Source organism: Carassius auratus, chromosome 18, assembly GCF_003368295.1.
Source record: "Carassius auratus strain Wakin chromosome 18, ASM336829v1, whole genome shotgun sequence".
Taxonomy (NCBI): Eukaryota; Metazoa; Chordata; class Actinopteri; order Cypriniformes; family Cyprinidae; genus Carassius; species Carassius auratus.
In genome coordinates this window covers 8900951-8925959 of record NC_039260.1, presented here as the reverse complement: position 1 = coordinate 8925959, position 25009 = coordinate 8900951, and the positions used below count along the sequence as shown (strand labels likewise).

The 25009-nt window shown below is 38.2% G+C and overlaps 2 protein-coding genes across 2 annotated transcripts; one reads left to right on the top strand and one right to left on the bottom strand.

The window, feature by feature from the left end:
* Window positions 1-586: 586 nt before the first annotated feature.
* On the top strand, window positions 587-8452 carry LOC113118352 (uncharacterized). The gene is made up of 4 exons (XM_026287447.1): window positions 587-762; window positions 2324-5241; window positions 6820-6856; window positions 8277-8452. The coding sequence occupies exons 2-4, from the start codon at window positions 2364-2366 to the stop codon at window positions 8326-8328; spliced, it is 2967 nt and encodes a 988-aa protein (XP_026143232.1). The 5' UTR covers window positions 587-762; window positions 2324-2363; the 3' UTR covers window positions 8329-8452.
* A 2532-nt stretch (window positions 8453-10984) lies between these two features.
* Window positions 10985-24972, bottom strand: LOC113118351 (E3 ubiquitin-protein ligase arih1). The gene is made up of 15 exons (XM_026287445.1): window positions 24827-24972; window positions 23676-23962; window positions 21472-21539; window positions 21210-21354; window positions 19206-19298; window positions 18114-18169; window positions 17409-17475; window positions 16959-17065; window positions 16496-16538; window positions 15660-15731; window positions 15443-15573; window positions 14158-14215; window positions 13805-14065; window positions 13591-13703; window positions 10985-13368 (listed from the first exon to the last, which is right to left on the bottom strand). Exons 2-15 carry the CDS (start codon window positions 23958-23960, stop codon window positions 13284-13286), a joined length of 1584 nt encoding a protein of 527 aa, XP_026143230.1. The 5' UTR covers window positions 23961-23962; window positions 24827-24972; the 3' UTR covers window positions 10985-13283.
* Window positions 24973-25009: the final 37 nt, after the last annotated feature.

Below are 25009 nucleotides of genomic sequence, written 5' to 3'. Positions count from 1 at the left end.
CGGGTGCAACCAAGGCAAAATCTAATGAAACAGAAAAAAACTAACATTTATACTGCAGTTCTTAATGCTTGACTGGCACTAAAATATACAATGGTTTGTAATGGGTTTTCAAGAAAATCCTTATTTTTCAAAAGAATCTCGTCTAGATACCAAGACGTCATTGGTTAAAACAACAAAACCGGGATTCCTGCAGATCTTCAAACACACTTCCAAATCTCTTTTCAACCTGTATAAACAATGTGCAGTTGGGTGCTTCACTTAAATCATTTTACTACTTGGTGACTGGTGCAGTAAAGTTCCTGAAGTGAAACATGCAGTGAGGCTATAAATCATAGAAGGCCTGAAGCCTAAATGAGACCAGTTTCCTGATTTCATTCATACTTTTTACAGGCTTTTCTACTTAATAAAATGTACTATATCATACTATACCACACGGATTAAAACGTTATTCGTTTAAGTTAAAATGTTTCATGTTAATGTAACGAACGTACCTCACTCACGCTTCGTTTAACTGCTGCCGCTTGTACGTTGAGGCCCCGCCCTCTTTTCATTGTAGCCCTCCGATTGGCTAGACGTGCTGCCACCGACAAACTTCGACTGGCAGTGTAAAATAACCTTTCGGAAAATAAGCAGAGGCGTTAAAGCATGCCTCCCTACTCTCTGGTACAATACCCCATCCGCTTCCAGATTGTTTGGGTTATACTTTGGGGTGTTTCAGTTGTCATGGATTGGTGCGGTCGGATAGGAATCTCAGCGCGTGAGGTGAGTGTTCCCGCAGAAACAAAAGTTGTTTTAGGGATTATAAGAACGTTGGCGTGTTGTCGAAGATTGACGAAGCAATACGAACATAATCAATACAGAGATGAAAGTTGACAACTGTATTTGGCACGGGTTAAAATTTGTCGTTGGAGTACCACGATTCAGTAACAGATGTGTACTATGTTAAAACATAGTTTTTACTTTGTTCATATAGTTTATTCAAATGTATGTTGAATCACGATTCTCGTGCTCAGGAGGCTTGTTTTCGGTTTGTTTTCACCATAGTATGTAGACGTGTATTATAAACAGATTTAGCTCAGGTTTATGTTGACGGAAGTTTACCAAAAAAAACCTCAAAACGTCTTCCAAATGGTCTCTTTTCTTAACGCAGATTTGCATTAGTGAATTTGCATAGGCTACTCGCTTCGCGCACACAATAGACTATTGTACTCAATTTATCGTAATGTAATAACTATGTGTGCGTCACGCAGTATATTGTTAAGGTATACTTTTGATAACATTTGATAACTGTTAAGAAGTTTCGGTTTTTAACAGACATGACTCTTCTGTGTTGCAATGGCATCATAAGCACGTGCAGCATATTTGGGCATTTTGGGCGCGTTCCAAGATGCTGCTGACTAGGAAGGCAGGCCACAAGGTTTTGATACGCAACCCACAGTATGCTGAAAGATGTTGGGGGTTGTTTCATCACTTTTATACCTTTGGGTCGCCTCATCTGGGGACTGGCTGTCTTCACCACTGATAAACCACTTAAATCCACCTTCACTGCCACTGTCAAGCCTAGTGTTGCCCTCCTGTGAGCATCATTATGCTCTCTTTGCTCATTAGGGAACATCACAGGAGGGAATGAGTACACCTTCTCCTCTATGCGAACACCTTTAAAATGCTGTATAGATTGAGTTTTATAAAAATTTACAATTAATAAGTGTTTTTTATTTAACATAACTTTTTATATGATAAAAATATAAAGATAAAGAATAGATATGTACAAATGTATATCAAAATGCATAACTAAAATACAAAACTATATTATTAATAGTAAAAGTCCAGTTAGAGTAGTTAAATGGAAAAAGATTAAAACATATGTGAGTGTGTGTGTATATAATAAGTATTGTCCTACTTGAATTCAAAATGCATGTGACGGTTGGAACATTTGTACATATTCACACCTGATTAACTGTATTTTGGCAAATTGCAAGATGCTCTTGCATGCAAAGGAAGTAAGGTACACCCCCTGTTGTGAAGCAGAAAAGTGCCAGCTTTTTTCTTGTTGTGGTTACCGCTCACACATTTCATCCTAATGTTTGAAGGAACGTGTCACATGGTATTTATGGATATAGAATGAAAAAAATGTAAAGTCAGGGGACTGTGTTTTGACAACCACAGAAAGGAAGTTATTTCTAAGTAGATAAATAAACCACAGAGGTGAAGCTGAGTGACTGTTTGTATTAATATTTTATTAAAATGATTGTACAGAATTGATAACTCTAATAACCTCAACATATACACTCAAGAACTGTTTTGTTCCTATTTTCTTGAATAGCTCTGATTTAACTGGGTCAAGCCAGAGTCGGGAGTCCAAGATGAGCAGCAAGCAGGGACGGAGCTGTATCGACCCTTTAGTTCAAAGTAATATGGAAGGTGCCATGGGCACTGTAGTCCCCACGGGGCTCCCTAAAGCTGACAGCCTACCACACTATTCCCATGACAAATCTCTGCCAATCAGCAGAGCTTATTTCCCATATGCTCTTGGTGGACAAGACACACTTGACTTTCCTTCTCCATGGGGCCCTTCAAAAACCTGTGTGAGAAATGGGCCGAGCCCAAGGATTCACTCATCGGCCACAGAGGGGTCAGTTCCAGTTCCAGCCATTTACAGGCCTGATAAAGTGTCCTTCCCTGTGGATGCTGGGGGTGGACGCTGTGCTGTACCGCAAGAGTTAGCAGCCAAGCAAAGGTTTGCCTATTATGCTAGCAGTCCCAGACAGCACAGTCCCAGGGCGGCTGGAGTCATCTCTCCAGTGGCAGTTTCCAAGGGTCACACTGGAGGATCGGATGCAGAAAGCTGTGTTGGGTTGGCTATTCCAAAACCGATATATGGTCATAGCCCCTGCTGCACTGAGCGTGGATGCACCGCAGGGCACTACAGTGTGGAACACAGACCACAGAGGATGTCCCCTCGCATATATGATGACGAATGGGCTGCTCATTTCAGCCGCCTGGCTTACCTGCATAAAAAGGGCCAGGAGGCATTTGCGCAACAGAGGATTTTGCAGTTAGAGCATGTCCCGGGGGGTATAAAAGATGGAAAGACTGAGAGTTACCATGGTATTAGATCAAATGAACCCAGGAGGTCACTTTCTTTAATGCAGCCAAACTATACGTACAACACTGCACATCAATTTATTGGTTCCACACCAGAGTACTGCCAACGTGCCCCAATTCCCCACCAGATATACAAGGGTCTTCCCCACACTTATGACCCAAGGACATTGGCACACCGTGGAGTTCCTTCAAAAGTATATCAGGAGCTTCCTCGCATATCTAAATACACACCAATGCCTCCATGTCCCACTGTCTATTACCCTCAGAGTCACCACGAGGCTTACCAAACTGATCCCAATGTTATTACAGATGAGCATGGTCAGCATCATCACATGGATCAGTTCCATTCCCCTCGAGCTGACTTGATGTCACCATCCCGCTCTGTTGTAACTCCACCCCATCCGATAATCCCCAAATATCCTACTTATCAATCGTATAGGGTGCATTTTAATAGTAACCAAGCACCCATGCATGATAGGCCACACCCACCTTTCTCAGTGCATCAATCAGAGCGACCACTTGATTTTTCCATACGAAGGGTGCAAACACCCGACTCCCCTTGGGAGCTTTCCAAACAGTCTGGAACCACTGGGGCTTTCCATCCTTTTCCGCCCCACTACAGACGTCTCAGTAATACCACTACCCTTGAACACTCAGAGATGTCTGAAACTGGCTTTCTTGTAGGCAGTTCCAAAGAATTTCCCACAAAGTCCCATGAAGATGTACCTAAGATAAGGCATTGTGTTTCAGATCCACCTGACAAAGATGTATTTGCTAAAAGGCCCAGAGAGGAACTTGAAACGGACCTGGCCAGTAAAAGGCAAAAGATTGACTCAACCCATGAGATGTCAGATAATGAGCCTCAGTCACCGTCCTCCCCACCCATGCCAGTTATTAATAAGGTTTTCAGCTTGGCTCCTTATAAAGTTTATTTCGAAGCTACAGGCATGTTGTCTTCACTAGGAAATTCAAAGCTACAGCCTGAGGTGACACTGCTTAAACAAGAGCCAGAAATTCAAAACTGTGATCTAGAACCAAATTCAGGTGAAAGTGACCTCAGCTTGAAACAAGACACCCAAATGTCACCAGCTAACAGTGACAGTCCAGTTGAAATGCCAGAGACTGTAAAGATCAAAAAAGAAAAATTGGATCCAGATGAAGTGGCTTGTCAGTCGGAAATGAAAGTAAGCACTACAGAGGAGATGAATCATCAAGCGGACAGTTCTGAGGTAAAAGAAGAGCAAGGGGAGCCAGACACAAGTACATCTGATTCTCTTCCTTGTCATGTTGTAGTAAAAAGTGACTCTGAAGATGAAAGCAATCCTTTCTTAGTAGAAAAGTCTGAATCTTTAGCCACATGCAAGTCTGAGATTGCTGTGAAACACAACATGGACAACATTCCAGTCCCTACGTTGCCCTCAACACCTCCAGTGCCTCCTCAGTTGACTAAATTCTCCCTCACTAAAATCCCACCTCATTGCCTGAAATTGGCCAACTTTAAAATAGTCATCCCGGAGGTCCTGAAAGCTCCTGTAACCCAACCCATCGAGGTTCCTCAGTCTCCACTGGAGGCCAAGCCAATTATAAGTAGCAGTAAACATGCCCGTCATCAGTTTATGGAGCTTCATCAGTCTCTCTGTGGACTCATACACTGCTGTGTTAATCAAACCCCGTGTCAGGAGCTCAGGGACTGGTTATGCAGACTGGACCTTCGAGAATCAGGCAAAGATCAGAAGGTGTCTTGTCTTTTGGGCTCAAAAATTAGGGAAGTATGGCTGAAAGGAGATGAGATGGAGGTGGTTCTTAAAAAGGTGGTCTTCCAACTTCAAAAGTATGTTGAGAGCCGCGAATGTCCCTTTCCTCATGTCATGAGGGCCGGTGCGGTGTTCATTCCCATGTTGGTGGTCAAAGAGGTGCTGTTTCCTCAGGTTCAAGGCACGTTCATAGACCAGGTCCTGCAGGAGCATCGAGTGGAGCTCAGGCCAACCACCCTCACAGAGGAGAGGCAGCTGACTCATCTCCACAGAAAGGCCTTCTCTTCCAAACTTAGAAGACTTCTGTCCCTTAAACATCTGCCAGATATATACCCTGATGTCCTTAACCTTCTCTACCATGCCAATGTCTGCAAATTCCTTGGTGAGTGCTGGATGATTGATTATTATTAGCATAATACTCAATAAGTGTTGAACTGCTGTGTAAAAAAAGTTTAACTTGGGCATCCACAAGATATTTATATTCCGCCAATATGCCACTGTTATAAAAAAAATTTTTTACGTAACATAAAACACAGATAAAATGCTTGTAAATGGTGTATCTACGTAGTTTGTCCAGCAGAGCGGGCTCCATTGTTTGCTACTGGCAACATGGATGAAACGCTTTAAAGCTTAAGTGTATAGAATATTATACACTTAAGCTTAAGTGTAAGAACGGCCATATCTCCTTAACGGCACGGTGGATCCACACTAAATTTGGGGGATCCCTTCAGCTCGAGGATCCCTCTAGAACATCTTGAGGCCCCCTTTGGAATGAGACCACCCCCGTGTCGATAGCCCCCAGGGTTCGGGAGTTACGGGTGGTTAAATTCCCAATCTGGCGATCCCGGGGGGCAACCAACGCATGGAGGGTGGCATGTGAGTAGGGCTCCTCGAGCTGAAGGGATCCCATGAATTTGGTGGAGACCTGCCACCACGTTTGGGAGATAGTGACACCAGCCAGCACTTTCACTTCAGTAAGGCGGTCTCTTGTTCAGACAACAGCATTCAAGCGTCGTCTTTTCTCTGCAGCGTAGACTTCACATGATATTCCGCCATGATTCCAGTTCCAATGGAACATACACATTATATTCAAAGGGCATTAAAGTGCCTCCTCTAACATTTAAAATAATTGATTTTAGTTTTTAGTTTTTTTTAAATAGTTTAAATATAGACAAAATAGTAAAGAATGGTTATGTCAACCATGTGTGAGTTGCTGGCCATAACATAAACATTATTTGAAATATTATTTAATATTTAGTAGTAGTATTTTAATATTGTTGCCTTCTTAATAAAACATTTTGGCACCCCTAATACACTTTATTTATTACATAATTGCTTATTTTTGGGTCTGACTGGTAATGTGTTGATGATGGTACTTTTATCTTCATTGCTTGAAACATTACTGTGGCATATTAACTTCAAGTAAAACCCTCATAAGTATCAGACTTGTGGTTCCATTTCTTTGTAACTGGTTTCTTTTAAAGAGTAATAAAATAAGCAGTCACACAAGGACAGAAGGACATTTTATAAGCTGCTTATTTTCCATGTGCACAAATGCATTATTTGAGGGCATTTGGGGCTAAATAGCATAGTAACTTTCATAGTGCTTAGAGGGATGAATATGCATACTGAAACTTTGTTATAATTTTAGTAATCTTAATTTTCAGTTCCACATTTCTAATGTAAGCAGAACTTGTGTTATCTGTTGGATCCCCAAAAAACTGTAAATGTTTAGCCTATATATACATATGCTAAAAGTTATACATTTCATATTAATTAATATAAAAGCCTTTTAATTATTTTGAAATTGTATGTTTATTTGAGTTACTTTTTATATTAAGATCAGCCATACACGCTGCATACCTGTAGTCTTAATGTTCATGTTTTACGTTTGTTTTGATTTTTTTATATCATACTTTTGTCATACTTTTTTTGATTTGATACACATTTGTTTTTGCAGATTCCACTGCTACAGATGGTGTCCAAAAAATGCACAGGTACCTTCTTATTACCTTGTCCGCAAAAAACTCCTTCTCCAATCACAAATAGTTTTAGAGAGGGCTGTAAATCTTTGAGCTGCTCATGTAGTCACAGCTCCTTGGTGCAGTTTTGTTGCAGGTGTGTTTCTGATCAGATGTTATCTGGCACGGAACAGTGATATGCTTCAGGATATATATCAGTTTCAGATACACATTTCAGGGAAGGAAGTTAGTGTGTTTTTGGAGGTATGCTACGGCAGGTGAAGGATGGAAGGAGTTGGAGTTATGTTCTGGCGTTCTTTTTCTCACCTGCAGTGCCATTTATAGTCCTACAGATTTTAACAGTTGTCTGTCATCAGCTATGGCACTTAAATATTCAACTTAGTTAACTCACACTTAGTTAAAGGTGCAGCAGATTTTTTTGTTTTTATTTTCTTTGTTTCCAGCTCTTTCTGTACTTTTCTGTCACTTGTAGCCTTTCTAAATAACTTCTGACACTTTTGAAAATTGCCCTATCGCCTATGTTTCATCTAATGGCCTGTTGTTCTTATTGGCATGGTTAGGTAATATTTCTTCTATTATTAGTAACCAGTTCAATCACATTTTATTGATGCTACTGTCATGTTACCACACAAAAGTTTCTAAAAGCATTTGGATGCATCATCAGGTATAAGGTTGCATTCACACTGGAAACTGGATCTTTAGATGCTTTCCATATTCAGACAGAAGCCAAAAATTCCCTCAGAATGTAAGAACATATCCTGTGTGAATGCTTGAATACTTCAAAGTACTAATTAACCCCCCCAAAAATACATTTATTTAATCATTTATTCAGCCTGTGATGAAACACAAAATATATTATCCTGGCTGCCCTTTTCTGTTGAGCTCCAAAAATTTTTACGCCATAGTCTGGCGAGTGGTCTGAAGAGATTCAATATTTGCTATCATTTTTAAAATCATGCCTAATGCTAGCATTGAAACTATGATTACATTGTTTGAGTAATTCTATTTTTGAGTGGTTATGTTATTTCATTAGACATTACGATCATTAAGCTGAATAAATGACCATTCTATGCAATCCTTAAATATGCTAATGAGTCTTAAAGGGATAGTTCATCCAGAAATTAAAATTGTCATTAACGCACCTTTATGGCTTTCCAAACTTGTATGACTTCTGTGGAGCCTAAAAATATATTTTAAAGAATATTGGAATATTTAAAGATTATATATAATATTTCTATTTATTTAATGTATACATTGGAGATAGAAAGACATACAGTTTTGAAATAACATGAGGCTGAGTAAATGCGGACTTGTATGATAAACTATCCCTATTCTGCTTTAGTCAACATTAATCCAAGTCTTTAATTGTAATCCAGCTTTAACACTTATCAGTCAACAAATGCTGATACTAAATTCCATTTCTTTCTTTCTACAGGAGTAGAAACCATCTTAACGTTCAAGAGCGAGAACACGGACAGCTCGGATGAATCAGCCGGTCGTGTCAATGGTGCTGAAGAATTCTACTTCGAGTCCTCCAGACCTCTTACACCGGAAACCACATGTGTGGACAAGCTGGAAAAACTATTTTGCCGAAAGAGAAAGAAAAAGAAAGGCAGAGTAAAGATTTCTTCCAAAAGGACATTTTTAGAGGAGACCAGTTCATCATCACAAGAGGATGAGTTCACTGAGGAACCGGCGAGGTGGAGCGTCGTCAGTTCCTTAGAGAGAGATGAATGGGAAGTGTCTCCTGTGACTTCCAATGACAGTGGACCACATGTGGAGGTAAAGATCGAAGACGAAACCCAAAAAGAGCCTGAGAACTCTGCCTGGGGGCGACCTTTGACCTCTGATGACTTCTCCTCTGATAGCACTGATGAAGAGACGTCATTGATATCTTTTCAGAGCCGCAGATCCAGCTCAGCAGAATCTCAGGGTTTGTCCAATGGGCCCTCCAGCATGGTCCTCAAGCTGAGGAAGGTCTTTTACAATAAGAGTCACGGGGGTAGAGTCACCCACTACCAGAAGGTCACAGATTCTTTGGAAGCTCCGGCAAGGTTCAGACGCACAGACAGCGACCATTACAGAAAAAAGAAACACAAATCATCCCGGCACAAAAGACGCCGCGTGGACAGGGAGTTTTCTTTCAGTCCGTTCCTATCCAAAAAACACCACCGCAGATGGGTCCTGCGCTCCGCCGTGCAGTCTGCCCGTCTGGCAATGGAGAACAGATATCCTGACCTGGTGGGAAAGAGGATTCGGCATTTGTATGAGGAAAACGACAAAACAGAAGTGTGGTACAGAGGAGTGGTGCTGCGCATCCATGAGCCACATACAAACCCACTGAAAACTGTGTTCGAGGTCAAATATGATAGTGAGCCCGAGTGGCAGTACTATCTTGAGCTGCTCTTAGACTATAAGAAAGGATGGTTGAAAGTGGAGGACTGATTCTTAACGGTATTAATGTTTCGGAATTAATTCAAAAATGTAAATATGCTTTGAATTGATGATCAGTGAAGCAGTCAAAATCTTGAATTATTCTTTGCCACCCAAAAACTTGACATAACATGATATTGTTGTAGGCAAGCAGTGTATGTTCAGTTTCAACTCTCCTTTTGTGTTTCTGGTGTCAATAATGTTTCAGTTGCTACTGTGAAGTTGTTGGCAAACATTCCCAGCAGATGACGTGTCGGTAACCGTGTTTAAGCTTTCCATGAAGTTTGATGAAAGGGAATGCTGTATAGCAAGATTTTTAACTGTTTACAGAATTATTTTTATATTTGCTGCTGTCACGTGTTATATACCTGATTTTTAATACCTTTTAAAAAATTAAATCTATTTGGGTTGTTCAAAATCATAATGAAGTGCCTTGTATTACACATACTTTTTTTTTAATTATTACTTTTTTTGTTTTTAAAAGAAGTCTCAAGATGGAGGCTGCATTTATATGTTCAAAGATACAGTAAAAACTGAAATATTGTGAAATGTTACAATTTAACATAACTGTTGTTGTTTTAATTTATTTAAAAATGTAATTCATTACTGATGGAAAAGCTGAATTTTCAACTGTCACTTTTGCTTCATTTGACGAGTCCTTGCAAAGGTATACTTAAAGTTTTTGACTAAACCCTCAGGCCACCTCCACACGTAAACATGTATTTTTATAAACTGAGTACAGCTTCTTCCCTCTAAAAAAAAATAATAAAATCACCTTCCACATAAAAACGCAAAAACATGCTATGAAGCACTGTCAAGAGCATGCCAAGCCAACAGCTAGCGATATAATCTCAACCATAAAACCATGTTGGCCAATAAGAAGCGTGTGAGTGAACCGTTTTTATACAGGCTACGGTGTGACCAAACAATAAAGAAAAAGAAGCGGTTTTGAAGTGCCTCGACTTAATTTTTTTTATGAAATAAGTGGATGTGGAATAAGTGGTTTCCTTATCAACTTCTGCAACAACAAATCATGTTTCAAGTGCTACTCTTCGTAGAAATTTCTTCTACATCCCTTTTGTCTTGTAGGTTAAATTTTCAAAAGAAATAGCAAAATACACTCTTAAAGCAATATTTCACCCAAACATAGACTTTTTTTTCCCTGGCAGGGAAATATTTTTCAAAATATATTTTTACATGACGTTCACCATAAGAAAGAAACTGATACAGGTTTGGAACGACATGAGGGTGAGTAAATAATGACAACATTTTTGGGTGAACCATCCCAAGTTTGTTGGCAAATCTTATCTTAAAGTGTTTCTCACGGAGCACAAAATTAAGGAGTTAAAAAAGTTGAATAATTTATTCTCATATACCTGGCCAATGAGACAATGTCCACCAAATCTATAGCCCATGTTTTATTGTCACAGTTCTTCAGTTTAGACCAGGTACTCAATCCTGTTGGAGAGCTACCTACCTGCAAACTTCAGCACGCTTGATTTAAACTAATCAGTTAAGATTGGTCTCCCTCTGGTGGACATTTACATTAAAATCCCTCTCTCAGATGTCTATGTGCTTTATTTGTGGACTGCATAATCCTGTGAATAAGATCCTGTTTTATATAAAGCATAAACAGCTTCTTGTTTTACTGACATATGACCCGAACCAATAACAACACTTGAAACAAACACAAAAGATCACAAACTGAAGCAATGTTTGCAACATTTTGCACTTTAATATTGGTTTTCTTCAAAACGAACAACTAATTTCTTACACATTTGTACACTATGTATATAAGAAAAAAAAATTGCATAAAGAAAAGATACATGTAGAAAAGTATTAAAAGTTTTTGGATGTCTCAACAAAATGAGAGCAGCTGCTTTTTGTTACCGTGAATATTACATTTGGATGCTTATGAACTAGCAGACATGATCAAACAGGCTTAACTGAGAAGTGAAGTGGCCGGAAGGGGACAGTTAAACACACACTATGCTGCATACAGGGGCAGTATAACCACTCCATGTTTTTGTAGATCACACCGTGTGTCCCATTGTAATAGAAACTATAGGGACCTACAAAATACACAGCCAAACTTCCCAAATGTTCTCATTTCTGTTCTTGCAGAAATACCCAGTTCTCATTTAATAGTCAAAGCATGTATGTTTATACCTGGAAGACCATCTCAGCACTCATCCACGGCACATTACAAAAATTACATTTTAAAAATTGCAATCATTCCCTGCACACAAAGCAAAAGGATTAACAGGCAAAAACTCAACAGAATGATATTAATTGAATGAAGAATGCATTTTAGGACATTTGTTTTCATGGAGCACATTTGAAGCATAAAAGAAAAAGCAAAAAGCCACTAGGAGTCACACTTCCAGCAGAATGTGAGGGGGGAGAAATCATCTGTTTGAGATTGACACTTTGGTGTTGTCTGAATATGCCAACTTGATCTGCAATGACACTGTCCCATCTGTGTCTATCCTAAAACCACACCCCTGCATCCCTGATGACAGGGTCTCTGTGCTTCAGTGATGGTCACGGTGCATCCACACAATTTGTACAATTCTGCATGAACAAAGTGTAGACAAATACAACATCACAGTACGAAGGTAACATCACATATTCCCTGCAAACTATATCATGACTGGAAAGCCATCCCAGGTGCAAACGTGATAATGTGTTAAAGTGGCATGGAACCTCACAGCAGAGATAACGGTGGCTTCCGACTACTAGCTCTGCGGTGTGCAAAACAATCGATTATGTGGAAAATGCCTAACCCTGTTTGTCAATGGCTCAGTCAAAACACTTGACAACAGATGTCAAGAAAGCAGCTCAACAGGCCCAGCAGTACAATTTCATCAACATGCATGTTGAGCAGACGGAGAAAGAACCTCGAGCTGGGGTCGGGACTGAAGAATGAACTTCAGAGAGACAAAAAGAAAAAAATATAAAAAGGTTATATTATGAGTGAATGTCACTCAGTTTGGCTCTCAGAAATTATTCATATAACTCTTAAAATCATATTAGGAGGGAGCAGAATAACAGCAAAGGAGGCAGAGCAGAGGAAACCACTGTTCTGTTTTAAAAGTCTGAACTCTTGGAAAAAGCAGCGAGCATTAAACCTCCCCCATTTCCTCCAACTGTAAAGCCAGAATTTCAGAAAAGCGCCACCTTGACATGATCTGCTTGATTTGGCAGAATATAGCCCTGTGGAGCAAAGGGGAGGAGCGGAGGGAGAGACATAGACTCCTGATTTACGTCAAGCATGTGTCAAGTCCAAACGTCTTCAGAGGGGCGATCCAAGATAGGGAAAGACACTCAATCTACACAGCAAATGTACGCTTTTTTTTTTTTTTTTTTTTTAGATCTGTAAAGATAAATATCTTTTAAAAATGATGCAAAACATGCCACTCTTACTCTTAACTTCCATGCATATGCATTATTTACAAATTGAAAAATACCAATTTTTATCTCTCATTTTTTTGGTGTTCTATTCCACTAACGTCTGTAAGCCAAAAGGTCACCACCTTACAATCATCCATTCGGCAGCCCAAACACAGATCTCCCCAGACATGGTCAGAATGGTTAAAGCCATTTTGAAAACAAAGTCCATTTTCCACACACAAAAAGAATATATAAAATCAAGTCACACGTCCACAAACATAACTGATAAGGAGGGAAAAGATTTCAGAGGGCAAGGTCTTAAAATGCAAGCAAAAGGAAGATCTTTTGCCTTTTTGTTGGATTTCTCAGTCTTGCGCTTCACGCTGCTAACAATACTGTTGAACATGTAATTTTTTATTTGTAATATTCTAACTTTTTCACTTAAATATAATTTACTCTTATGCTTGTCTTGAAACAAAAATCTGGAAAAATGATGCAATGCAGGGCGGTTTGCCGGGAAGGAGGCAGCAGAGGTCTGTGCTGCTCTGTTGTCATTGCATCAGCGCTCTAGTGGGTGGAGTTTGTCTCCGAGAGTCTGTGGTGTGGAGATGTAGCCTCAATCCTCGATGTACTCCCACAGGTCTTTGTCATAGCCTTCATGTACGTGTTGCAGCAGCACTCTCCGTCTGCTCTCACAGTATCTGCACACAGGAGCATCAAAATATGGACCGTTATGAACTCAGAAGTGACGCATGCACAATCTTCCTGTAAAGCATGGACGTATAGTCATGCACTCAATCATTTAACAGCACTAAGCAAAAGAAAGAAATGCATACAGCTTTGGAAAGACATGAGGGTTTTTAAATCATGAGCATTTTAATTCTTGGGTAAACTATCCCATTAAAGAAAATTTGTATACTCGCCTGTATTTATCTTGTACTTTCTGCTTAATGTCCTGCAGAGAATCTTGGGAGATGTCTCGTTCCAGGTATCCAGACAGAACCTCTGTAGCATTCTCCAGATCTGCCTGGTTATTCTGGGTGCAAGCACATACACCATCAAACACTTCAACTGAGATTCTTCATGTTCTAATAACACAATCCAACACCTTTTCAAAAATGAGCAACTATGGTGTACCTCGAAGATGATAGACTGGTTGTTCTTCTTGAGGTAGAACGCAAAGACGTAGGTGAACATGAGCGTGGAGCGGCACTGGCACAGCACATCCACGGCCTTCTTCAGGAACTGCACCTCGATCCATGACATGTTGTGCTGCTGCATCTCCTCCATCTTCTGTTTGACCTGGGCGTACAACTTGTGCTCGAAGCGCAGGCTCTGCATGTGGTTCATGTAGCGGTTGCAGTAGAACAGGTACCTCTGCAGGGCTGCTCTGGAGCGCTGCAAAGTATGTACAAACATACAAAATGTTTACTAATGAGTCTGCTATTTGCATGTTCAGACAACAGCACAAATGGACTGACATCATTTACCTCTTGAGCATCCCGGGCTGCCTTGGCATCATCCTCGTTGTAACGATTGCAGTTGTACCTATGAGGCAAAACATTCAAGAAATAGTCCTATTAGCCACTAATGTTTTAGACATCAATAAACAACTGTAAAATTCAACAAATACCGTTATATATAAACACATAATGAAAGATTCAACTGTTTGAATTTCAGCGGTCTTCAGATGAGTGAGTCAGTCTAGGTTTCCCTAAGTGATGTTTGCAAGTGATCTGTAAACAGATGACTCTATGGAACGAGGAGGAGGAGAAAGCTAGCCTTTGAGCTCTCAAGTTTAAGTGGGACTTGTTGATCAAAGACGTGCCTTGGGAAAAGGTAAAAGAGAAGCATTTAGGTTTATCTGAGAGAGAGTTCAGGGAGTTCATATTTGATGGCAGATTGTTCTGGTTAGGTGTGTTTGGTTCTAAAAGCTTACATAAATAAAGCAAAACAAAACATTTATAGCAATGAAAAAAAAATTTTTTTGTATTTTTGAAAGCATTCTGAACCAAACCCCTCCACCAGCTGCCAAGCTTAACAACTGCTGTTCTACTTTAATTAAAGATTTAAATACAAAGGCAGACAACCTACAACAAATCCTACTAATGGGGAACAAATTAAAAATAATAAAATACACAGTAGAAAAATACATATATAATTTTTTTCAAAGTATCTTATATATATATATATATATATATATTATTTTTCTTTTATTATTATTATTATTATTATTCCATGCAACTTTATTGTTTTGAATAAATAATATTTTAACTATATTAAACTGAACCATTTCAACATTATTAAATGGTTAATTTACCATATCCTGCTTTTAACTTTTATATGATACTGGTCATATCAGATCTGTTTGTCTGGTACAGTTTTCTCATGGCTGCTTATTATATTGCATTTTAACAGGCTTGTCTCTCCTATTCAAAGCACAATAACCTGGTTGCTTTTTATGTGATATCCGGTAACTCTTCACTTGAGGATTTGATGCAGAGAACGCATTTGTGTGAGAGAAAGGTTCAGAAAAGAGAGGAAGAAGAGCAGCACATCTTACACGCACAGAATGTCAGATATTGTTAAAAGTTAAAATTGGAACTGGCTTGGGAATCATTGAAATACATGATCTGTGCAGATGCATACTTCAATATTCATATATATTTTTGGGTGTTAATATGAAGTCTTTATAACCTTAAATAACCAAAAAAAAAAAATATATATATATATAATAATAATAATAAACACTAGACTATACAGATCTGCACCTACCAAGCAGAGCCATGTGGCTCCCAGGGCCCCAGGCAAACCCAGCAGAATTCTGCTTTGCAGTTCTGGTTCCGGCACACCATGTGGTTGCAGCCACCATCTTTTTCTATAGTGACGTGGCATTTTGGACATTCCTGCACCACAACAGGAAGAAAGGTTATTCTTCCAGGTCATGAGAAGATGCAGAACTTACCACATCACAGCGAGCCTAAAAACTGACCTTTGTATTTGCTGCAATCCAATTTGATGTCTCACTGTCATCATCACATTTTTTTATCCACTTCCTTAACCACTGCAGAACGAGAGGTAAAATAATGGTAAAATAAGGAATCAATTCACCATAACAATTAGGAAAACTAAAAAGTAAGCTACTCATGACAGAATATCATATCTAATATACAAGAGAAACAAGTTGTGTCAGTTGCTTATGAAGGGTTAAATGTATTCTCTCCCTGGAAGATGAGTGTAATCCCCATATGAGAAGCACAGGGGACTAGAAGCTTCCTTTGTTTTTGCCAAAACTACCCCCACAATAACAAGACTCTGTCTCTGAAGAGCCGAGAGTAGGAGAGGTGGCAGTCTGATAGCTTCCTTTACCAAACCAAATGAACATGTTCCCTTGCTTTCTTTTGAAATTATTACACTTAAAAGTGCATTCATTGTTTTATTCAATACAGTCCTTAACATATTTCGGAATGGATGAATGTTAATAGCATTGGAATAGGGTATTCTACTAATTTTGCCTCAGTATTTAGTGAAATAGGTGTTATGCTCAGGGTTTTGGGGTTCATATCAATGAAGAGAAATTAAATAAATAAGGGTATTTCTGGAAAAGGTTTGTCAGCCAGAAATAACAACCAAAACTGTGCTTAACTTTTAAAAACACAAGCATTGTTGACAATGGAAAACATGAAAAATTTGCAATGACACAAAGCCATGACTCAACATATTTATATATAAACACTGATAGCATTGTTGTGCGATTCTATTTGGACTTTTAACAATCTATTTGATTCTATTTGAAGATTTTAAACATATAATGCTGCCTCAACACACCTTACACTTCACTGGATCGTGCCAATTTTCTCCACAGTTGAAGCTGCAAAATAATTGAAAATATATTAGCATTCTCTCATCGAGCACAAACATTATGAACACAAAGCATTTGATTCCTTTAGAATTATATATAAATTATTTTAAAAAGTAGTAATAGTTCACAATGGTTTTTTTTTTTACAGAATTTTTAATCAAATGAATGTATGGTTGGTGTGCAGCATAATAAATACATTCATACAAATACATAAAATGACTCCTTGTTCTAATGAGTCATTGTTTCCGAAAATGAACAGGTAGCTGTGATGGCTGGACAGGATTACCAGACTGCTATCTAGGGAACATGTCTCCTGAGTTCTAGCATCACAGGCTTGATCAGGTTTTCCCTGAGCTGGGTGAAGGCCTAAAACTGATCTGAGGTCACATTCCAAAAGTATTTGATCTCATTAGCAGTTCAGTCTTTTACCAAAACTGCCGACCACACTTGCACCGTACGGGTTTGGCATCTGGATACTGTACTTTGACAACATGATGGCAGTCAGGTGCTGGACACCATTTTAACAGTCGGTTACACTGCAGAGGAACAGAACAGAGTACAACAAATTAACAAATCAGAAATCACAACTTAAGCAACTGAATGCTGATGATATATGTATATATATTTGATAAATGTGTTGCGTTTCAATAAAAAACAGGTAACCTGACATTTTACAAAGTGTTCAAAGTCACAAATATGCTCCGGTTTGATTAGTGACCAAGATCTTGAAGGAATCTTAAACATTTCTTCATTTTACCTACAAATTTATTTTAAATTGGCCAGAATCTGAAAGCTTTTATTTAGTTCAAAAATAGAGATTTTCTATGTGCTATCAGACCTTTGGGCCACACTTTATAACACAATGTAATTAAATCATACCTCTACAAAACTATTGGTTATTAAATGCTGGTACTTCAACTTCACTTTTGAATCTGTAATCAGTCGCCTGTTGGAAGAATTGAGATATATTTAGACAGACATGCAAGCTCACATACTGTATTTGTTTTCCACTAAATTGCATACAAAAGGATCAGACCCTGTACCTGCATCACAAAAGCAGCAGGGAGATCATATGTAGGTTAAGACAGCTATGCGAATCCAAAATAATCTAACTGAATTGACAGGAGGTGCCATGTTGTGACTCACACCTCCAGCAAGACGGGTAACAGAGTGTCCTACTTCTGACTAGGAACAAACTCTACCAGCTCATCTAGGATAGCCATAATATACTTCAGGACACACTATTGCAAAGCTGAGCTAAGAATAATAAACCCAACAAGGCTTTCGTACATCACAAGCAATGGTGATGTGAGACAAAGACTGTATAAGAAAGCAGAGACAGACTACTATACAATATTAAATTAGAGAAATTGTTATAACATGATTCTGCTTGAAATAAATTGCAATACCGAGATTTAAATATTGGGTTATGTTTCTTCAGACCAATTGCCTATATAAACATTGTGGCTGCAGAGAGAACTTTGCTTCACAAAAAAACAATGCAATAAAATATGCTTAAAAAATGATAAATAATAATTTACTTGAGCCTTTCTATAAATGCTGATTCAGGTCTCAAACACTTACATGACTGTGTTGTCATCCACCAGAATATCACAGCTATGAGCAGGACAAGAAATGGTCTAGAACGGAAACAAGCAAGCTTGTGTTACAACAGGTCAGAGAAACAGAGAATGTCAGATGACACAGAACAAATCTGCTACAGCCAGTGTGAATATTTCAATGACTAAATATGAAATAGCTGCAGTACTATCAGACTGTCGTGTGCTCTCCGGACAGTGTTTGCTGTCAAACACACTTCCTGGTCAAAATGCCTGACTTTGTAAGCAATAAAAGTAAACACAGCCAGTTATGTTCACAAGATACATAAATAATCAACAGAAAGGTTTTTGAAAACCTGATCTGGGCAGTAGAATTTAAAGTGTAAATGCAGTGGCTGCAAATTTTGTTTATAATATTAAGCAAGCAATATTGACACTGCTATTCTACCTTTTCCTACAAAGAGAGGTAACTTTACAATTACAATGAGATTTAGCAATAACAGAATCACTAAGACAGTACTTTAAGGCTACACTACCATTCAAAAGTTTGGAATGGGATGAGTTCAGATGTTTTCTTTTTAATAATATATCCTTTTTTAGTAAGAATCCATTAAATTAATCAAAATAATAATAATAATAATAATTCCAACATATGCTATTTTTTTTAACTTTCTATTCATTGAAGAATTCTGAAAAATACATCATGGTTTCCAATTTAAAAAAAATATATATATATATATAATAATAAGAATAAGAATATTATATATATATATAAATTCAACATTGCTGCTAATAATAAGAAATGTTTATTGAGTACCAAATCACAATATTAGAATGATTTCTAAAGGATAATGTGTTAAAATAAATTTAAAAATGTAAATATTTCAAAAATGTTGCTGTTTTTACTGCATTTTAAATAAAATAAATGCAGCCTTGGGGAGCATAAAAATTATTTCAGAAAAATATCTCATCAACCCCTGAATTTTTAAATGTAACGTATATTATTAATTTGGTTTACTCTTCAACTTTTTAAATAAAGGTGTCTTTGTTAGTTGTTTCGGTCACATTCTAAATCTAAAATTTCACTGGTATTAGAGTCAACTAGTGAAATTTATACCTGTCCCATTCCTTCCTCTATGATTTTGGTGGTTAAATAATCACCCCAGCACTGCATGCAGAACTTGTGCCCACATTCCAGACCAGTGAAGTACTGCAAAAGAACAAACAAACACCAAATCCACATTTAGAGAAAGTCACAGTTATTAACACAAGCAACAACTGAGAATAGTGTAAATCTCGATTTCCAATAGTCACTCAAAAACTCAGGACACAAATGACAAACACTGCAAAACATTGAACCAAAATTGTGTGTGCCCATGAAACAGAATGAGCCTTGTTCTCTTCAACAAATCGATACAACCAAAAAGACTGTTTTTGGCTTAGACAGGGATCTTACAAATCAGTTCTGACCAGGTGACAGAAGAGTCAGCCATAGTCATTATATACTGCTCCAACAAAGTGTCCCTTTGTCATGCATTTTACAGTCTCAGGCCCCCCGGTAGTAAATGCCTGATTCTCTCTCTTGAGACAGCAGACAACGTGGCAAGAACAAATCAGCTTAATATTTGTGGTAGGACTGACGCAAGCAGAGCATTGCTTACAACAACATCACAAGTAGTTTAACAGCCCTGTGGAGACAGCACTAATGGTATTTAGGGAACGTCTCTTGGGAACCGAGTGGTGGTCAGCTTTATGAAGCAACACATTAACATCAAAATGACAATTTGACATTGGATTAAATTAAACGTCCCAATAAACTGCTAGTTTAAATGATTAAATTAAAGATTCAAGCTCTTAGTTAAGCAGAACTCTCAAACTGATAAGTTTTCAGTTTCATGTCACCCAAACTGATCCTTTATTTTACGAAGACAAGCCATAAGACAGGGATTTCCTGGTTGACGTTTTAGTCAAATAGTTCACAGTCACGATTCAAAGCAATAAATAGAACGGTTTACAAATCCCTGCTGCTTAATCCAGAGATGCTGGCTCTCATGACAAAGCTGATCAAAACAATACATGCATGCATGCATGCCACACTTAATCTATCTTTTCACTGACACACACACATTTCTCAAGGTTCCCTGCAAATCCGAAGACCGGCCTGTTCTTCTCCTCTGTTGCTTTGTGTACAATTTGAGTAATCTAGTGAAGAGATTACTGGTTAGAGCAGCTCATTAGAAATCCTTCCTGCCGGCTGAGACACTGTAGCATGTAGCACAGAGTGGCAAACTGGTAAACACAGATATGTCCAAATAATACTGCATACCACCTTCACATATACCCCAAGGCAACAGAGTCCACTCCATGTGGTAAATAAGCTGTTCACACTGCCAAGCGATTCAACAGATCAACTCTGAAAAAACTGGCACAGAAGGAATCTGCAGACGTTGCATCTATAGTGAAGATTTTCGGAGGAAATATAGAGAATTTTGTAGAATGGATGTAAAAACACTACAGCACATTCTGTAAAATTAAATTATCCATCTGTTCTTTTTAGCCTTTTAAGCAGTAAAATCGTTATCAACTGTGAAAACACCAAGAAATGTTTATTGAGCATCAAATCAGCATAATAGAAGGATTATGTTGCACAAAAGAAAAAAAATTCAGCTGCACCATCAAATGGATATATTTAATTTAAAAATATTAAATTAGACATTTTGTATTTTAAATGGCATTTCCCGATGGCACAGAATGAGCAAACCTATTCTAATAATAACATTTCACAATGTAAAAGTTTTTAATGTATTTTTGATCAAATAAAGGCAGCCTTCGTGAGCTTAAGAGACTTTTCAAAAACATAACAAAAATCTTATCAGGCCCAAATGTTTAAACAGCAGCATTAGAGTACTACACTTTTTATTGGCTGAAAGTATAATGAAATTGGCCAAAATATCTGCTAAAGAGCATTCAAAAGGAAATGAATGTGCAAAACTGTGTGAATGATGAGAACTCCATTTCCAGGCACAGATTCAGTGAGTCTGATAATAAGCTATCAACACAGCAGCCGTGGAAAATAGATTAATCAGAGGCAACAAAAGCGATTCCGCCGGGGGGCACTGACCGAGTTAGGATAGTTGAGATAGCAGATCTGACATGGCATGTCTTGTGCCGACGATCTTGTGTTCATGAGGCGTGTCCGAGACTTCTTGCTGGGGTTTATAACGTGACACTCTGAAAATAGCTTGTCCAGGTTACCATCAAAGTACCTGCGAAGAGATAAACAGAAGATTTTTCTCAAAATCTGCGGTTTCATTATTGAACAAAGAAAGGTGTTAGCTGATTTATAATCTGGTGGGAGGGAACAAAACACACTGAACAGCTACCTTTCCATCAGCTTTTCTTTGTCCCAGTTGAAATGACTAAGTAATATTCTAGTGATTGTAGCAGGATTCTGTAAAAAGAGAGATAGGCATACATCTTTTTATCCATCAAAAAAGCAAACAAGCACACATTTAACAAAAAACAAAGCAACAAAATATTAGTTTAATTTTAAGTATATACACATTTTGCACACACATACACACACACACACACACATATATAGGCTACATGCATTGGAATGCTTCCAGTTTCATCTTTTTCTGAGCAAAAAATAATGACTATCATACATTTTAACCAGGATTTAAAGAAAAAGGAAATTCAGTGTAACAACAGTTTGTATACCAAAAACCTTGTCAGTCATATTTAGAACAAGAATCATTAGATGACATTAAAAGACTCGATTTAAGGATCACAGGATTGCAGTCATTAAATCTTTACCAGTCTTTGTCAATGTCCTACAAACCTCTAGGTTTTACCCATTTGTCAGCCAGAAGTTTAAATCATTGAAAACATAATACAATTTTTAAGGTCACTTATTCTTTTAAATATTTTAATATGCAAAGGTCAGAATAAGCATGTTGCTTCATTTTTGCATAATATATCACACTGAAACATTAAATTAGACACTTTACTTGCATTTAAAATGCTTTCTGTGCATTTAAAATCACTTTTGTAAACTTTATTTGATGCTGTCACCAAAAAAAGGGATTTCACAGTGTGGACATTTCATTTGTCAGTTCTCTGACTACTACTTAAACTCACAAAATTTTTTACAAAATGTAATGATCACAAACTGCTAGTTTTCTGCTTAAATCTAGATAAATAATTTGTCAGGAACGGTTTACTAATTTGTTATTATTGTGTGACAAATTACCAAGTAAAGCCTAAATAACGGCTAGCTGGGTTTGTGTCACGAACAACAATACTCCAAAGAGCAGCAATGAAGTGATTCGCACTGTGTGGAGACAACAGAGCTCATTCTTGCAAGTCAGGGAGACAAAGCCTGTACTACAGTACTACAAAAAGGTTATGGGGGCTGACATGTCAAGGTGCACATTGACAGGCAATCCAGAGGGATGCAGGGACACGTGACCACCATAACCTTCTGGATTTGCAACCACCCTAACTAAAAGATCCTCAACTAAACCAAAGGTCTTCTTTCCCTTCTGTAGAAAATGTAAGCAAGCTTGAAATGTACTGGTACAAACACACAGCAGACACGCATCAAGCAAGCCACAGCATTAATCACTGCAACTTATCACAGTAACAGCATGTAAACATATTAAAGTGCATTTGCTGACGGCACAGAACGAGCAAATCTAATCAATTAACACAAAATCGGGAAATTAACCAGCATAAACATAACAAACTGCGGGACGCAAAGTGAAACGTCGAGCTTCAGGAGACAGTTAATACTCCAAACAGCTTGTGGCTATGACACTGCAGCAGAAAGCTCACATAAATCATTCCTCAAATTCACTTTGATGAGCTATTTTTGTGCTGTTTAATCAAACATAACCAGCCATGATGAAGCTTCGGTTCCGCCATGTTGTTGTCGGGAGCAACTAGGTAACTCTCACATGCTAACGCGATCTGACCCATATATCCCAGCTTCACAGATGATGCAGAAGACACCTTCTTCTTCATCAGACTATCAACAGCCTGCACTGAATACATATGAAACACATGAACACCTCGCATTGTAGTCTCTGGTTTAATTAAATTTGGGCTTGTATGCTCTTGGTTAGCTTACTAAGCTAGTGTGACCAGGAATAAGGGGGTTCTAATAAAACTGGAGTGATTTGCAATATTATTATTGTACTTTATGTGACATGGGTTGGCATATGTTAGGATGCAAACATTTTGACAAAACAAATGTACTTTGTTAAGCAAAGCAATGGGACTTCTAGGTCTGGTTTTGTATGCAGGTGAACTAGAAGCCGGTTAAGCATCTTATGTCATTACTGAATGTGTTAAAGACAGGGAAAAGACTGGGCTGATCCAAACCTTCTCCTTCATATCTGTGATCATGATCATGTATTAATCTTTTAAAACAGTTTTAACATAAATTTGTTTCAAAGGACAGCTGGTGTATTTTCATGTCTTGTGTTGTCAACGGGGGGCAAAGTTTCCCAGAGCGATGTAAAAATCTCCTCTTTGTTCTAAGGGCTGATCTGGGTTCAAGGGAAACCCTGAAAACACTCACCTGGATGACCTCGTTGACCTCCCTGATACACTCCACCATATGCTGCAGGATCTGTTCGGCGGTTAGCACTTCAAAGCGGTAGTCTTCCTCATCCTGCCCCGGCCCGAGGCCGCTGCCCCCCGTCTCCCCGCAGTCGTCTCTCTCTCCGCCGGCCACAACGGGATCAACCAGCTCCACCTCGCCGAGCTCCAGGGTGTCGTCGGCGGTCTCCTCTTCGCCGCTGTCTTCGCTGCACTCCTCTTCCTCGTCGTCGAATTCATAATTGTAACCCTCGTCTGAGTCCATGACTGGGTTGCGTTTAATGTAGTGACACGCCAAGTGAGATAAGTTTGATGTGTATTTTTGGCAGATAGAGCAAAACAAAGCGAGAATACTTCTTTAGCTTGCTAGCATTCCAGTTTTTCTAGGAGCAAAGAAAACAACAACAGAAGAGCGACGCTGCTGCTGCTGGGCCAACAAAGAGACGCAGCGTCACGGGCAGACGCTGGCTGACGTCATGTGCGTGACCCAGAACAAGATATGTTTTAAAATAAAGTGTATACTGAAGTTTTTATACAGTCTGTGAGTTAAACCTTTGAATATGTTCAGTGTAACATATATATAACTGGGATGTGTGGGAAAGGATTGATTTTGCATTGAAAAGAAATACATAGTACAGATGTTCATTTGATTTCGTAAACACCATATACATCAGAATTATAGCCATTTTACAAACCAAATTTCACACATTTTATAAATTAAGTTATATCATAAGAAATTTAAGGGGGGGTGGAATTGATAAAATCATTGTATTGTGAATTTGTATAAATATTTCCTTCTGTTGTTGTTGCATAGCCTAGTTTTTCTCTCCGATTTATTTTTTATTATGTATTTATTTATTATTAGTATTATTATTAATTTGTCCTGTAAATGATTGCACTTTTACATCTTCAATAAATAATATATATATATATATATATGTTTAGGGGAAATAACCATATATATATGGATTTTAGTTCACATTTAAATAGAAGAACAAATATGCAGTTCAAACCAGAGTCTTATAATACAATCTATTTTATAATATAGAAATTATATGTTATGGTAGCATAGATAGACAAAATTTCCTTTCTCTCGATAATAAAGCAGGTCATATTAAAATCATAACAAACCTGGCCAGTTTTGTGTGGGGTCCCTCTCTTGGTACGATCTTTTCAAAGTATGGTATTATGTCAACTTGAAACACGTATCGCTTGACTTACTAAAAGTTCATTAAATAGAAAAGGCCAAATGAACATAAGTCTATGTAATGGTCCGACTCCGGAAATCTCTTCTGCCTGGTGCTGCGCTGTCCG